At 41.6% G+C, this 16,498-nt stretch overlaps 1 protein-coding gene across 2 annotated transcripts; it reads left to right on the top strand.

The window, feature by feature from the left end:
• The first annotated feature begins 4,556 nt into the window (after positions 1 to 4,556).
• On the top strand, positions 4,557 to 16,498 carry kif7 (kinesin family member 7). 2 transcript variants are annotated; one of them, XM_056382311.1, is made up of 20 exons: positions 4,557 to 4,781; positions 6,624 to 7,016; positions 7,337 to 7,534; positions 7,689 to 8,088; positions 8,193 to 8,540; positions 8,913 to 9,105; positions 9,230 to 9,397; positions 9,677 to 9,835; positions 10,179 to 10,324; positions 10,497 to 10,618; positions 10,757 to 10,912; positions 11,019 to 11,224; positions 11,423 to 11,620; positions 12,095 to 12,220; positions 12,658 to 12,834; positions 13,535 to 13,750; positions 14,008 to 14,214; positions 14,485 to 14,683; positions 14,847 to 15,008; positions 15,759 to 16,498. In XM_056382311.1, exons 2-20 carry the CDS (start codon positions 6,686 to 6,688, stop codon positions 16,151 to 16,153), a joined length of 4,107 nt encoding a protein of 1,368 aa, XP_056238286.1. In that variant the 5' UTR covers positions 4,557 to 4,781; positions 6,624 to 6,685; the 3' UTR covers positions 16,154 to 16,498. The 2 variants fall into 2 exon arrangements, with proteins under 2 accessions (XP_056238286.1, XP_056238296.1); XM_056382321.1 differs by lacking the exon at positions 4,557 to 4,781 and adding an exon at positions 4,806 to 5,541.

Here is a 16,498-nt window from a genome sequence, read left to right as displayed (position 1 = left end):
CAGCCTGCATTAAAAAAGAGACTTTGCTAGCACCACAGAATATGACCTCTGACTACTCATGACTCAGTCTCTCCCGCTTGTGTCTTAATGGAAAAAGTGGAGTTGAATTGGAGGCCATCCTCATGTCTGTCCCTGAGGGATCCAGAAGAGGTGATGAATAAGTATTAAAGGTTCATCCAGACTGCTCCTTTTCTACTCTTGTCCTCTCTACAACTCCCTTTCATCTGCAGCTTATCCCTTCTGTGTTGTACCTCTGAATAGCTTGTGCAAGGTTCAGCCTGGTGCCCACTTATATATACAAACTGGACTCTGAGAAAGTCGGCCTGTGAGAGCACCTGGGCTGGAGTCTGATGTTTTGTCTGTCCTGTTCACCTCACTGTCCTCTCTTTTCCTCCCCTCCTCTACGTTATCATATTACACCCACTTTCTCATCCTTCTGTCCCCACTCCTCCACCTCCACCGTCCTGTCTTTACAGCCCTCTCTCTCCAGTGTGGCTGATTCACACCGTGCAGATAAAAACCCCTCCTAATGAGTGCTGGCAGTGTGTAAGGGACTGAAATCAATATCCTAATCTCATCCTAAGAAACCACCACACTCTCTTTGACAGCAGCTTGGGTTATCATTGGTACTTCGTTTTGAAAGGAAATACCTTGGTCTCATCTGGAGTTTAATGGATCAAAAGAGAGTGTGACTGGGTCTGCAGAGGCTCCCCACACTGCAGACTGGACGCAAAAGTCACTTTGGCTCAGTGGCATTCAGTGTGGGCTTGCAGTTCAGTGTAGGAGGGAGGGAGAGGGTCAAATAGACCTGCCAGGAGCCTTGAATTAAGTTAAAGTTAAACTAGCAGGATATGCAGCTCCTTTGCCTCCCTGCTATGTTTGTTCAATTTCTTTCATTTATTGTCCCGTTAAAGATTCCCAAGTGAGTTTACTGTTGTGTCTGTGTCTTGAATGAAAACCCATGTGTGTGTGTTCCTGTGTATTTTCAAACTATGATGTAACACTGCCCCCTGCTGATCACAGATCATACATGCTGCACACTCAAAGTCAGTTGACACTGAAGCCATAACCTGTGATTTCCCCAGCAGTAACCTCTTTTAATAGCCACTACAGTCAAACAGGTCATAACTGCCTTTGTTGTGTGGCTGTTACAAAAGCTTTTGATTAGTGAGGCTCATCATGTCTAATGTGTTGGTGTGCGTGCACTATATGCACTGAGGATGTGATTATTGATTCATACTGATGAAACCAGTTTATGGTTTTAGAATTTACTTGATGATTGGCATAATCAATGGTGGATTTAGGTACAGGCGACATGGGCAGCCGCCCAGGGTGGCATCTTGTCCGGGGCAGCACAGGCGCTCTATGTCTATATCTATATCTATTGTGATTGTATATAATTGGTATTAGAACAAACTTTAACAGAGATATTTTCAGAAATATCTGCAGGACCTATCTGATTTCTTATATTTGATTTCTTATATTAGTGCGTACGCATCTTTTCAGCTTTCTGCGTAGCCTACGCCACGTTTCAGTGTGAATTCTACGCAAGGCTTTGGTAAATGAGGCCCCACGTGTCCCCTGTCAGTTGATTCACACCTGCTGCAGGTGAGTCAGGTTCAGAGTCTGAGAGCTGACAGCGCAGAAGCTGGTCCAGAGAGGAAGGACGCCGATCTTCAACCCGGAGGCGTACGATCGAATCTGAGGTAGGTTATAACACTCGTGTGTGTGTGTGTGTGTGTGTGTGTGTGTGTGTGTGTGTGTGTGTGTGAAAAAACAACAACAACCTCAAATACTAAAAATTTCAAACGCTGCGTTCACGAAACTCGTCCGTTCGTTTCGATTTCGCCGTGCGAATTTCCGAATTTCCACGATTTCCACCAACGAGGAAGAAACAGAACAGGTGTAAGTCCAGGTGGACCCTGTCGTCCAGCTAGCTCAACAAAGCTAGCTGGACTACAGGGCATTTTGGCGGCATTTTGTTTTCACTTAACATCATGAATGAAGTGAATCATCTGATATGGAGGACAGAAAATTTGTTATTATTATTATTATTATTATTATTATTATTATTATTATCCTCACCTGTCCTCACCCATTGGCGGATTCAAAAGGGCGACATGGGCAGCAATTCTATCTTTGTGCAGAACTAATGCAATTAGCAAAATGCATGCAAAAGCTGCCAAATAAACCACAATTCATTCATAATACTGTGAAATGAAGGGGGTATTGTCCCAGTGCACCATACAACATAGAACCACCACTGGGCATCATGTGTCCTTTTTCAGCCGTCCTCATTGATGAAATGTTTAATATTTTTAATGAATTTTTATCTTGGACATCATTGTTCTCTTATCATATTGCACAGGATTCAATAAGTTCAATAAGATACTATAACCCAGCAGGAGCCCTGATTATATAATTTATGTTGTCATGACCAATCACAGGCCTGGCTTTCATTTCTAGCCTTCCACATTCAAAGTTTGTCACGTCGTGGAACAGTATGTCAGCCAGTCTCAGATGATGTACACATACTTTTGTGCAAGAACATGCCTCCTCATATGGCAAAAGCTAGGTGATGATAGGTAGGGACAAATCAATAGTGGAGTGTGGGGTTTTGTGAAGTTCTTATGTTTCCAGCAGGGTTTGGGAGAATTTACACACTGGTATAAAACAAGAAAACAGACAATAATCAAGATCTCTTCATAATCATAAACAATGGACGACAGGTATGGCACAAAGACAAGTATTTCTTCTCATTTACCATTAAAATGTCCAGACTGGTGACATGTTAAACTTTGAGTAGTCATGGTTTTGTGTTCATTGGGTCATCTGTGCTATAGAGATTACATTCTGACTGACATCTAGATCTAGACAAAACTGACAAATCTCATACAGCTGCAATGCATGACTCTTAAAAAGGCCATATATATACATACAGTATGTAAAACAGTGTTTTTATATGATGTATGATGGCTCTCGCACAGGGTGTGTTCAATTAGTATTTTTTCATATAATTTTATGATTCTTGTGTGCGCAGGATGAAGCTGCAACAGTCATTAAAAATGTCATCTTTATTTTTGTTTTTAAAAAGTGCATTGCTGAGTCGACTGTGTTTATTCTTGTGCAGGTGAAAATGAAAACAGAATAATTTTAGATTCTGAAGAATCTCTACCCACATGTGGAAAGGGCATTTGGATATAGAGACTCATTATTGTTGACATGGACATGTCATGGTCTGTAAGGATGATGAAACAGGGTTTTTAACATTTATGAATGTGTCTTAGCCAAAAAAAAAAAAAAAAAATTAGGTCTCAGATTCATTATGTATCTATACCAGAACTGAGTGTGAGGCTGGAAAGATCCCTGGACATTATGACTGAGACTGATGAGAGTGGAAGCTGCCATAACGTCACAGGATATGTTCAGTAGAATTCTACATTTCAAGTCCTTAGTGGTGAACATGATTCACTTACATGTTGATGCTTGGTAGTCATAACAACGAACCCACTCAAACTGTTCAATCCACTTTTGGATCTGAACGTCTGCTGGATCTGGAACTGGAAAGGTGAAGGAGGATTAAAGTGAATGGCCTTTCATCTCTGAGCCCAGTCGAAAGGTTTTTAGCCACAAATAAAAACCTAATAGTGTAAACCAGGTGGAGACAGCTGGAACACTCCTTGTTTGCTTGGTTGTTTGGGTACGTCATCTTGTGTGTTTCAGTTGTCTAGTATTCATTTTGAATGAGTGTTTTACACATTAAATCTTACCTGGTGTGTAGGCAATGTGGAAGGAATCCTGGGTTGTACAGGTGCCAAACTGTATGTATGAATTATCTGAGACATGCAGCCCTTACATCTGATGCAGTGAAGGTTTGCAAAAAGGTTGTGCTGCCACTTATGGATGCACAGAATGACCTCTATCAGTTTGGTTTTCTGTTCTCCCATTTCAGGGGTGTTAGTGGTGCTCCTCTATTAGAAAACTGCATTTACTTGTGCTCTGACTAGAATAAAATACAGTTTGTTAAGTTATTAAATATTCCTGCAGCTCATTTGTTCACTTTGTTTATTATGCACCTGATCATTCTCTGTGTTATGTTAAATCCTGCAGCTGCATTGAATAAAAATGATATAAATACAATATTCTGTAACCTTATTTCACTGTCTAAAACATAAAAGTCATCAAGTAGCTATTTGATGAAGACTGCAACCTTGAAAGGATTAACTATTAACAAAAATGGAAGATATTGAGAAAGTTATTCACTAATCTACTGATCGGATCAGTGTACTTATATTATGTAAGTAGATCAGTGCTAAAAGAATTACTAAGAATTAAATGCTGATTTGAGGAAAGGTGATTGATTTTTACAAAAACAAAAAGTATGATCATGTGATGAGATAGCGCTGTTGAATGTAGATCTTTGTAAAAACTTTCATTTCCACTCGACATGAATGAATTAGATGATATAACCTTGTACAGTCCATAATACATGTAAAGTTATGCTGTTAAGTAAGAAACAGGCAACGGGCAAAACAAATGCAGAAAAGAGGGGCATTTACAAATCAGGATTTTTTAAATCACGATTATTGTACAAAAGTGTTAAGATACTCTCAATGTGATTTATAAATCACTGGTTCTCTGCAGCCATGAGGCTCTTTAGAGGCCAAACCCAGACTTTCGGCTCCTCCCCATTGCTGCCCCTCAACTTCCATTCTCCAAAAGAAAAAAAAAAAAAAAAACTCCAGTGTTGAATCCATGGAGTAACTTCTGCCTCATTAAAAGTAAGTAGTGTTGACTGTTAGTGGTTAGGAGACTTCACCCGGTCTGCATGCTGTCAGCGTTACCCGTTTCTTACGAGAAACTGTAGCTGCACCTCCAGATGTCGATATCCAGCCTCATCCTCATGTTTTGGTTTTGTTGTTTGGACTGCTGGCTAACTGGCTAACTTTAGCTTAGCTGAAGTTATCTGGGAAACAGGCGACCTAACGAGCGTGTTAAATACGGGAGCCTTCTTGTTATACAAGCTTAAGAAGAAGCCAACATGTGTGTTTTTTCTAATGGATAACGATGGCTAACACATTTAATATCTAGTTACTTTATTAAACAGTGGTAACGACGGCTAGCTAACGTTATCTTGCTAACATGGTCAGAATAAGTTAACTTTACACAGCATGAGCACATGAACATATGAAGCCAAAGTTAACCGAGGTTTCCTTTAATAAACTAGAATTTTCTGTAAATTCACGAGTTTTATCCATGTTGTCTCTCGGTCCTGATAATAGTAACAGTTGTCGTTAATAGTATATCTCCTGAAGTTTGAAGTGTCGTTTAACTAGGCGTACCAAAGTCTGTGTTTAAAATAAAGTTAGACAGAAGACCATCCAGGGGTTGTGTAGCTACAACTTCACGGTGCAGGGTTCAGGGACGTGGTTTTCTGCTGCTGCTGTTGGAGGAGGTCCAGACGTTCATCCTAAATACATCACATGCTCATCCTTGAAGTTAGACCTCATCACTGAAGCCTTCTTATTGCCTGAATTTAAGGTTTGTGCCTGTTTGCAATAAAGCGTTGTATCACCTTTTGTGGTGCCTGCAGTCCCACTTGTGTCAACAGACTCAAAATTCAAAACTATAATTTATTTGTCACATCCAGGGCTGCAACCAACTAATGCTGCAACGATGGGTCGATTAATGATTTGAAAGAAAATTTAGTGGGAACAAATTTGTATAATTGATCGTTTGTCAAGTAAATAATATCAAAACACTTGATGGTTCTCAAATGTGAGGATTTGCATTTTTTCTGTGTCTTTTTTCATAGTTGAATATGTAGGAATTTTGGACTGGTGGTTAAACAAAACAAGACATTTAAGGATGTCACCTAGTGCCCTAGGACATTGTGTCAGGCCTTTTTCAACTGCATATGTTACAGTGACCGATTAATTGTTTAATGGAGAAATTGATCAGCAGAAATTGATTATTTTATAAGGAAAAGAATTGCTTATCATCCCTGGGTGCAGCGTTGGAATTACAAGACAGTCCTGGGGGGCTTAGCTCCACCATAAGATACCTAAGCTTCCTCAGAATCAACAAACAAGTTTCATGTGTTGTTTTGAGCGCTTATGTGGAATGATTGTGAGTCGATTTGGTGCCAGATCAGCCATTTCTTAGCAACCGGTTGTTGGAGCTCACCTCCTGACACTTCCTGTGCATCCAGCAGCCTCTCTCTCATCTCCTCCGCTCCCTCCTTTGGTGATTTTTTTTCTTTCACACAATGACAAATGAATTAGGAAACAAATTAGTTATGAAACTAGAAAAAGGCCTAGATATCTGACAAAGTAGTTACTTATTTTTTCTTGTAATATTTGGTGTTACTTTTGAGACTATAGAATAAGCCTCTTCAGCTGTTTATTTGTACTTTTTCAGTATGTCAAATAGACTCATCAAGCACCTTTTCATGCAAATCTGTAAAAAATAAATAAAGTGTGTTTTGAGCTTCTAGTTGGTTCGTTGCATATCATACAATCAATCACATCCTCAGTAATGGTCTTATTACACCTTTAAACCAGATACCGTGAGATCTAGAACAAAAACCTTTGTTGACAGATGATTTTTTTCATCCCCTGCAGTGCCCCAAAGATGATCAATACATAACAGAAGAACACGGAAGAGCTCCAACAGCGTAGCAGAAATGTCTCCCAAAGTGCCTGGTGGCCAAGGCAGAGGAGATTATTCTGCGGTGCAAGTAGCTGTTCGAGTGCGCCCCCTGCTGCCTAAAGAGCTTCTACACTGCCATGAGAGCTGCATCACCGTGGACCCTGAACTATGTCGGGTTACTCTGGGCCATGACAGACATTTCCTTTGTGACTTCCTATTTGAAGAATCCTGCTGTCAGGAGGAGGTTTATTCTGTGTCTGTCCAGCCACTCATAGATGCCTTCTTCCAAGGTTTCAATGCTACAGTTTTTGCCTACGGGCAAACAGGCTCAGGCAAGACTTACACCATTGGAGAAGCAAATATTTGTGAGTTATTTATTTGTTTTTTTCTTGTATTACATTCTCCAATTCAAAGTATCAAACTATGTGGTTCCAACAGTGTGGTCAGATGTGCTCACATCTGTGATTATGCACACAGTATCAAAAATTGACCTGCGATTGGGAATTTTAACGTCCACCTTTCACTGCACTTTCATAGAGTTCAACAGCATTTTTGCATAGGACAAGGCCAGGAAGAAAGTATGATCAGTTTGACTTGTTAAACAAAGAAAGCACTGTGCTCTAACCAAGGTTTAGTGTACAAAACCAGTTGCATGCAGTTAATTGTGTTTTAATTGACTTCATAGGTTCCTTTAGAGATGAGGAGCAGGGAATCATCCCCAGGGCTGTCGCAGATGTCTTCAAGCTGCTTGATGAAAATGACCTCACAGACTTCTCTGTCCGAGTCTCCTACCTGGAGGTCTACAAAGAGGAGTTCAAGGACTTACTGGAGGTGGAGACAGCCAGCAAGGACATCCACATCCGAGAGGATAAAGGCAACATTGGTATGTAATACCACTCTCTTCATTCTGCTGTTACATATATTATTTTTAAGCATATTTTTGTGGTTGTGATATCTATGCCAGTATTTTTACTTACTTGTAAATGGTTTGTGTATATGTTTACTTACATTTTATATTTGTGTGTGTGATTTCATAGTTTTGTGTGGCGTCAAAGAGTGCGAAGTGGAGGGTCTTGATGAGGTTCTGAGTTTACTAGAGTCAGGAAACACTGCCAGGCACACTGGTGCAACCCAGATGAATCCAAACTCCAGCAGGTCGCACACGATTTTTACCGTGTACATGGACCAGCGTCGAGGAATTTCACGGCTGTACGGGACTGCTGCAAGTTCTGGACCACAAATGTTGTCTTCCAAGTTCCACTTTGTTGACCTGGCAGGGTCGGAGCGCATCTTAAGGACAGGGAACACTGGAGAGAGACTAAAGGAGAGCATCCAGATTAACAGCGGTCTTCTGGCCCTGGGAAATGTTATCGGGGCACTGGGGGACCCCAAGAGGAAAGGCTCTCACATACCATACAGAGACTCTAAAATCACAAGGTACATTTTGAATAAGTTCATGAGATACTTTAGCATACCATTCTTAAAGAAATTGGTGTAAAATGTCACTTTGGTTTAACTTATATAATCCTCCTTTCACCTAGGATCCTAAAAGACTCTTTGGGTGGAAATTCAAAAACGCTGATGATTGCCTGCATCAGCCCGTCGTCCTCAGACTTTGATGAGAGTTTGAACACACTAAACTATGCCACAAGGGCAAGAAACATTCAGAACCGGGCAACAGTCAACTGCAAGCGTGAGCCTGATCGTGTGGAAGGGCTGGAGCAACAAATCAAGGCCCTTCGCAGGGCCCTCGAAAACCGCCAGCGCTCAGAGACCCGCATCATTTCTCACGCTGATCCAAACAGGCGGCCACGACTTGGAGAGGGAGACATCAGCAGACTTCAAGCTCAAAGTGCTCACTACAGGACTTGCACAGACACTGCTTACAGGTTAAAGCTCATTTAATTATCCTGTTAAATTTTGCCTACATAATTTTATCTGTGCCATAAGGGTGCAACAGCCTCTTAAACGTGTTTTTAAAATTTTTAATAAAATTTATCGCATGTATTTTGGATATCGTGGTTAGTGTATGTTGCAGTTCCTCAACTGTTGAGTGGTACGTTAATTTGTGAATTATTGCTCATATGCAGAATTCACATCACACAATTCCATGATAGTAGAGTTGATTGTGTCCCTCAGGCCAATGAGGTAGTAAGTGTGCCTCACTGCACCTCACATCTTCTCGGACATGTGTTTTCGGTTAAATTGTCATAGGTTTTCCTAACCCTTCCTTGAATGTATATGTTGCTGATATATCGCAGGTTACTGCGGGAGCTGCAGAGTGAAGGGGCTCTGACTGCAGAACAGAGTCTGAGAGTGAAGGAGTGGCTGTGCTCGGTGGAGGAGGAACGGAGCGGACTGACCACTGCCTCAGGACCAGACAGTGGTATCGAGAACAGCTCCACTGAGGACAGTGTTGCGCTCAGGAGGGGAAGGCCTACTGTAAGGAACCAGGTGAGTCTCTTTCATTCTCTGAAATAAATATTTAAAAATTATTCCTTAAGTTATTCCTAAAAGACCCCTTTTAGAGATTTAGGCTTGCAGTACTAATATGTCTATAAATGGGGTTTATCACCAGGACCCAGAGGCTGCAGAGGAACGGTGGAGCAACGAGCATGAAACTGAGAAGGACGGAGAGAAGGAGGATAGCGTTGTCCAGCTTCAAGCACAGGTTCAGCGGTTGGAGAGAGAGAACACAGACTTTTTAGCAGCTTTGGAGGATGCTATGGAGCAATACAAGCAGCAGGTCAGATGCACTTTAATTCTGGATTGGACCTACAGAATAGCATGTTCTTTTGGGCAAAATCCAAGTTAAATTCAAAATGTTTACATGTTTCCGAAAAGGTGGTCATGTGCTAAAGATAAGCAATTAACAGTTGGTCACAGCATTGCATAGTACAGATATTCACCCTGATGGAAAACTGCCATAACACTCAATATTTTGTGTTTAATGGACGAACCTGCACTGCATGTTTTAGTGTTTGACTATCTGATACTTTATTTGATTGTCTTCCTTCTGTCTCAGAGTGATAAGCTGCAGGAGCAACAGGACCTGATAGCAGAGCTGCAGTGTCAGCTGTCTACTCAAGGGATGATGGGCCTGGGCCTAAACTTGAGATCGAGGCCACACACTGCCCCTATGGGCTCCATGCATCACAGTCAAAATGGAGGCTCATACAGACAGGTAACAAACCAGCAGAGCTAGAGTTTCAGCCTGTGGTTTTTGTGGACTTGAAAGTAAAACAGTGATTTAAATGTGTCCCTCTCTGAACAGGAATAGTACTTAAATCTGCACTTTGAAAGGATCTCCAGTAGTAAGAAACAGGAGTTCATGTTCTTTACTGGGATGAGCATATACCAAAGTTGAGTGTGATCATATAAAGAAAAGGCCCACATACAGAAAAAATAGAAAATCTCTTCTAAGATGCATAAAAAGTGCAATGTAATTTATCTTGATTTTACTATCATGTTACAGAATATGTTTTAGCCTTGTTTGTAGATATGTGGGTTTGTGTGTGTGGTCACAGATGAGTCCAGTGGGCTACCTTGGTAATGGGCCTTGTGGTGATCAGGATGGTAACCTCTGTGAGGAGCAGGAGATGCTAGGAGGCGCAGAAATGCCAGACACAGAAGAAGAGAGCTATCATTCCAACTTCAGCCAGGGGAGACGCAAGTATGTTGTGGTGAAATCATAGCTGGCAGCTTACACTATTTAAATAGAGCTTAAATAAAATAAATACTGCACACATTAAAGACCAATCATTCATGTGTAGGGTTAATGTCATTGCACCCGTGCTCATGTTATGTTTGAATTGTATATAATGTAATGTCTATGATTCTGCTAGGCAGGTGAATCTGACCTGGACCAAAAGGGACATGCTGTCGGGAGGACTAGCAACTGGTGGTAAAGGGCCAGCACCTCAGCTGCCTGAGCCAGACCATCACATATGTTTAGCCAGAAAAGCATGTAAGTCTAGAATTGTCAGATGCACCTGAATTAATCATTATTATATTCAGTTACTCTGCGTTTTAACCCCACTGTTGTCTGCTTCCTCATTATACCACCCTACTGACCTGTTGTGTATGTTCTCAAATCACTGTGCAGCCAACTTCAGCTCTGGGGAAGTATCTGTACGGGAAAGCTTGAAAGGTTTGGAAGGCGTTTCAGAGTGGGGTTTACTTCAGGCGCAGCAGAAGATCAGGGAGCTGTCTGTCACCATCCGCATGAAGGAAGAGCTCATCAAGGAGCTGGTCAAAACAGGTAGCACTTGCCACCACATTACCCTTCCTTAGCTGCACCTTTTCCAAATAACGGTTCTCTTCTGTGTTTTTGTAAAGCAGTTGCTTTTGGTTTTGGTTTGTTTTAGGCAAGGATGCTCAGGCTCTGAACAGGCAGTACAGCCATAAGATCACGGCACTGGAGAGTGAAGCTGTGCAGGCTCGGCAGGAGCTGCAGGAGGCCCAACGACAGCTCCAGGATCTAGAGAGGCAAGAGAGAGAGATCAGCGCAACAGACAAGACCAGAGCACAGGAATGTCGCAGGAAGATAGCTGCAGCTCAGAGCAAAGTGCAGGTTTGATTGTCACACTCCTATATTCACATATAATAACACATAGGCAATAGATAGCTATTGTGCAGCAAAGACACTTTTTTTAAGGCATGTTCTTGCTTGATGACTGTTTCCCTGATATATAATTAACAACAAACCACTTCTACTAATATTCTAATATTCTTACAATTGAAAGGGAAAATCTTTATGTTCGTGTTTTAGGTTCTAAGTCAGCGTCAGAGGGATACTGCCCGTCTGGCTAACCTGCCTGCACAGAGTGAACGTCGCGTGTTAAAGCTGGAGCGCAGCGTCCAGTCTATGAGGCAGCAGCAGGAGCAGCTGCAGAGGCGGCTGCGTCAGGAAAGTCAGCAGAAACGACGTCTGGAGACCGAGATGCAACGAAGGACTCACAGAGTCAAGGTACACACTGGCAGAGTGGCATCAGTATTTGTTTCAATGATTAAACAAACATGGCTCCTTTATCCATTGTTGGTGCAAAAGTGTCATTTAAGAAATTTACATCAGTAATAAGTGACACACACAGTGCTGTTGCTTTAGTAGAGAATCAGTCTTTGTGAGACTCGTGTAGTGATTAATTTGGTGGGTAATTTATTAGTGGTGACGGGATAGATGGTAATCCCATGTTGCTTCAACCTGAATTTATAGCTGAGGTTTGCCACTGCAGAGATTTCTGATCTGATGAAGTTTTATTTCTTTTTTTAGAACTAAGCTGTTTTCTCTTAGAGTTTACTGTAATTATTGAAAATATATATTGTTACCTCTGTACATAAAAAAGTTCTAATGTATGGGAATGATTTTAAGGAAAACGTAACAGTACATAAGTGATGAAGGCATTCATTTACTTTTGATTCATCTTTATCTTCTCCCCTACAGGAGCTCGAGATAAAGAACGAGCAGCAGCAGAAGATCCTGAGGATAAAGACAGAGGAGATCGCTGCCTTCCAGAGGCAGAGACGCAGCGGCAGTAACGGCTCCGTCATCTCATTGGAAGAGCAACAGGTGCAACAAATTATGTATTCATTGCATATTGAATATACTGTGCTTCAATGGGTCATTTTTAATTTAAAGATCTTGTAAGTTTGATGAGGTGGTTTGACATGATTCTGGCTAAGCTGTTTCATTTTATTGCCGTGATTTTGTGAAATTTGACAAGCATTTCTTTTGTGCAGTGTAATAACCAAATACTGGGTACAAGGTGATAAATGAATGTGTAAATTGCACACAATTACCAAGTACTTTCGCTCTGAGCTGGCAATAACATTTCTAAGATGTCAAAATATTGTTTGAGGTAATGTAATGCATGAAAATACATCAATGTCAGCCTAATATTGGACAACATTATGAATTTTCCGGGTAATACAGTAACACTCCATCATGACTGCTGCAGTGTGTGTCTGTGTGTTTACTTTTTCTCCGTGCTTTACTACGATGAGCAGAAGATTGAAGAACAAAAACGCTGGCTGGATGAGGAAATGGAGCGGGTACTGGAACAGAGGAGAGGACTGGAAGATCTAGAGGGAGAGCTGACTAAAAGAGAGGAAATCCTGGCGAAGAAAGAAGCACTGCTGCAGGAACGCAGCGGACTGGAAACCAAGAGGCTCCGGTCCAGTCAGGTATTAACAAACCGCCATAACTGCAACACCTGAGGGAAGAGGTACCTCGATGTGTCTCAGTAGGGAAGGTATTATCGGATCACATACAGGCAGCCTTGGATTTGTTGGAGAGGATTCAGTTGTAATGGTTCATTGACAAAACACACAATATACCACAGTAGTGAAGAGCCATATAATTGCAGCTCTTGGGGGGAAAAGTTTTTCTCAAATCACACAGTTGAAAAAACATCTGTTTATGCAGGAGAAACCATCAAGATGAAACGTGTGGAGAAGAGTTCAACTGAATGAAATACACTTTTGTGATAGATACAAATATTGTCAAGAATGTGATTTAGCCTAATTTTTCCATCATATGAATGCATTAATCATATTTCTGTTGGCAGCAGTATTTCTTTGAAACAACTGTAATCTCGCAAATCAAACGAAATAGTGTTTCACACTAAGCGCTTAGCTCTTCAAATGCAAGTGATTGGCCTCTTTTTATTTATTGTACACTACCTGAGGTTTACAAGTGGACTTTCAACTCTGAGAAGAAGCTGAGAAACCCTCTATGTATTTTGTGAATGAATCAGTTTGATATATCTGGTATAATGGTTTTGTGCTTTACAGGTGACACACAAACAAAAGTTGTAGAAATTAACTATATGGTTTTCTAAAAGGTATATGATACATGAATTGAGTTACTCAATCTTCCCTGCAGGCCCTGAGTAAGGACCTGATGACACTCACCGGGCGTATTGAGTCACTTGAGCACGAGTTGAGTGAGAGGAACGGCCTCCTTCGCAGCAGCAGCGCTCAAGACTCTGAACAGATCCGCCAAGAGATCTCCAACCTGCGTCAAGAGAAAGATTCGCTGCTTAAACAGCGAGTTGAGCTGGACGATAAGCTGCGGCAGGGTAACCTGCTCTCACCTGAGGTCAGATATTACTCTGGGGTTCAAGCATCTTGATAATCACTTCGACAGAAAAGATTTTAAAAAATACTTCAAATTGAGCAAGATATTGCTGTGCTGCAAACACATTGAGCACTCGCATGGAAATAGCAGGAATTCTGACAAGCAAGAACATGTGGCTCTAATTAGTCCTCACTGAAAACTGCAATATTACCTGTCTGTGGCTGAATGTCTGTGTTCAAATTGTCACTAAGCCCATTTGTTCCCTCTGATGTTATTAGGAGGAGCGAACCCTTTTCCAGTTGGATGAGGCGATCGAGGCTCTGGATGCAGCTATCGAGTACAAGAATGAGGCCATCACTCAAAGGCAGAGACAGCTGAGGGCTTCTGCCAGTATGCTCTCCCAGTGGGAGATGAATCTTATGGCCAAACTCAGTTACCTGTCTGCCTCCGAGACCAGAGCACTGCTGTGCAAGTACTTTGACAAGGTCTGTGCTGTCACCAACCTGAGATTCAACTGTTCTCACCATGTTCTCACCTATTTCAGCATTACAAAATGCTGTATATACCATACTACCTTAGCAGACAGGTTTGCTACTCGGTTACACTACGACTACACTAATGTGATTTAAACATGAATAGTATCAAACAAAGTTATTAGTCATAGCAACACATGTTCATAAGAAACCTGACCTGTATCAGACCTTACAAGGTCAGACTCTTTATGCCGAGAGTGATGATGTGGATGTTTTCTGTAGGTGGTGTCGCTGCGTGAGGAAGAGCGGAAGCTTCAGCTTGCTCTGGCCGAGCTGGAAATGCAACTAGACGAGCAGCAGAGGCTGGTGCAGTGGTTGGAGAACGCCCTCGATCGCACGCAACTCGACACAGATCGCCGGCTCACGCAGCAGCAGAAGGAACATGAGAGAAGCGTACAGCTTTTACTGCAGCAGTGTCGAGGTGCATTTCACACTAAAATAATTACTTGCTGGCATATCCTCTACATTTTTATATTCTTTTCATCTGATTATTTCCATAGTCAGTCATTAGAACTGATAAGTAGCAGTAATAGTAATTGTGGTTTTACATTCAACTATATGTTTGTATCCTCCCGCCCCCTCAGAGCAAATAGACGAGGGCTTGGCAGGAAGGCAGCGACAGTATGAGGGATGGATCCATAACCTCAGCAAGGAGCTTAACCACTACAAGGCAGCTAATGTGGAACTAAGCAACAAACTGAGGGAGCTCTGTGGTTCAGTCAGCCAGCCAAAGGAGCATGCTAAAGGTAAATCGAGAAGATTGTTGAGGTTGCCCTCATCTACAACAATGTCAAGTGAGCAAACATTGTCAAAAATAATCACACTTTTAAAACACCAAGCAATAGACATAAATACAAAACAATGTATTGTTAGATCAAAGTATTTACTTTGCCAATAGCCTTCTACATATCCTCAGGCAAATCCACTGCACAGAGTTCCGTGAACATCAAATCAAATCATCCTTACATAGATTCTCAGCGAGCACTGTATGTCCTCTCTATTTTTGTGCTGCCTTATCACCAGCTCAGTCATAGCCTGCTGCTACAGACCTGAGGGAATTTTTCATATGGTTAGATAACCACAGCACCATTAGAGTTGCAGCTGCTGATTATTTTCATTATCCATTAATCTGTCCATAATTTTCTCAATTAATCAATTTGTCATTCGGTCTTTAAAAAGGGCAGAATCATTAAAAAATGCCCATCATAATTTGCAATGCCCAAGGTAGCAGTTTACAAATAGATAAGACTAAGGAAGCCAAAAAATATTCACATTTGAAAAGCAGGAACCAGAGAATCAAAACCATTTTCAACAGTTGCTGATTAATTTACTGTCAAATCGACTAATCAGTTAGCGTGAATGCTACTCCATGATGGAGTGATAGGTCATCCATAAGCCAGATATTCAGACTTCTCCAATTTCCTTTGATATTCAGTAAGACTGGAGTAAGCTCTCAGGTCTGTTGGGTAATCCTGTTGACGTGTGTTGTCTTTCAGTCGTGGCATCTGATGGTAAACCAGCAGGAACCGGCAGCATGGAGAAGCTGACTCGCTGCTCGGAGGAAAGCCCAGGAGGCAGAGGCATGGGACTGCCTGACAAACCTCCTAGGTCTAGGGAGGAAATGCGTGAGTTGGTAAACACCCCACTCCCGTCCACATGGAGACGCTCTTCTCTTCCTATAGAGGAACCGGCTGTCATGGAGGAGCTGTGGCTTCGAGCCGCTGGGGACGTTCCTGTTAACCGCGTAGTTCAAACTGGTATGGGGTCCTGGGCCGGGCAGACATCCCTGCCTATGGTTAAATCTCGCCGGGAGTCACGTCGCCCCAGCCTCAACATTGGACCTCTGACTTCAAACAATGCATTAATTGATGTACGGAAGAATCCTGTCTGAAAATCAGTGTATTGTTACTTTAAGACCATTCGCTTAGATTTTGTTCTGTGGTTTCTGAGAGACTGATATTTTATCCATTTTTAGTTTTTGTATTCCAATTTTTGTACTTGTATAAAGTTTTGTAATAAAAACGGACACCCACTGATTTTACACGAAGCACTTTCACTAAAGTAAACTTTATGTTTCCATTTCATACAGTAACTGGTAGGAATATGGTCTTAACCATGAAAGTCAAAAAGATGTGAATTATTTGCATCATCACAATTTGAGGTTCTTGCTCTGTAATCAAGTATAAGTATTTTGACCTTTTACAGTATATTAAATTGTTTTTGCCTTCCACAGTCA

The sequence above is a fragment of the Seriola aureovittata genome, chromosome 1, assembly GCF_021018895.1.
Source record: "Seriola aureovittata isolate HTS-2021-v1 ecotype China chromosome 1, ASM2101889v1, whole genome shotgun sequence".
Taxonomy (NCBI): Eukaryota; Metazoa; Chordata; class Actinopteri; order Carangiformes; family Carangidae; genus Seriola; species Seriola aureovittata.
This window is presented reverse-complemented; position numbering and strand designations above follow the sequence as displayed.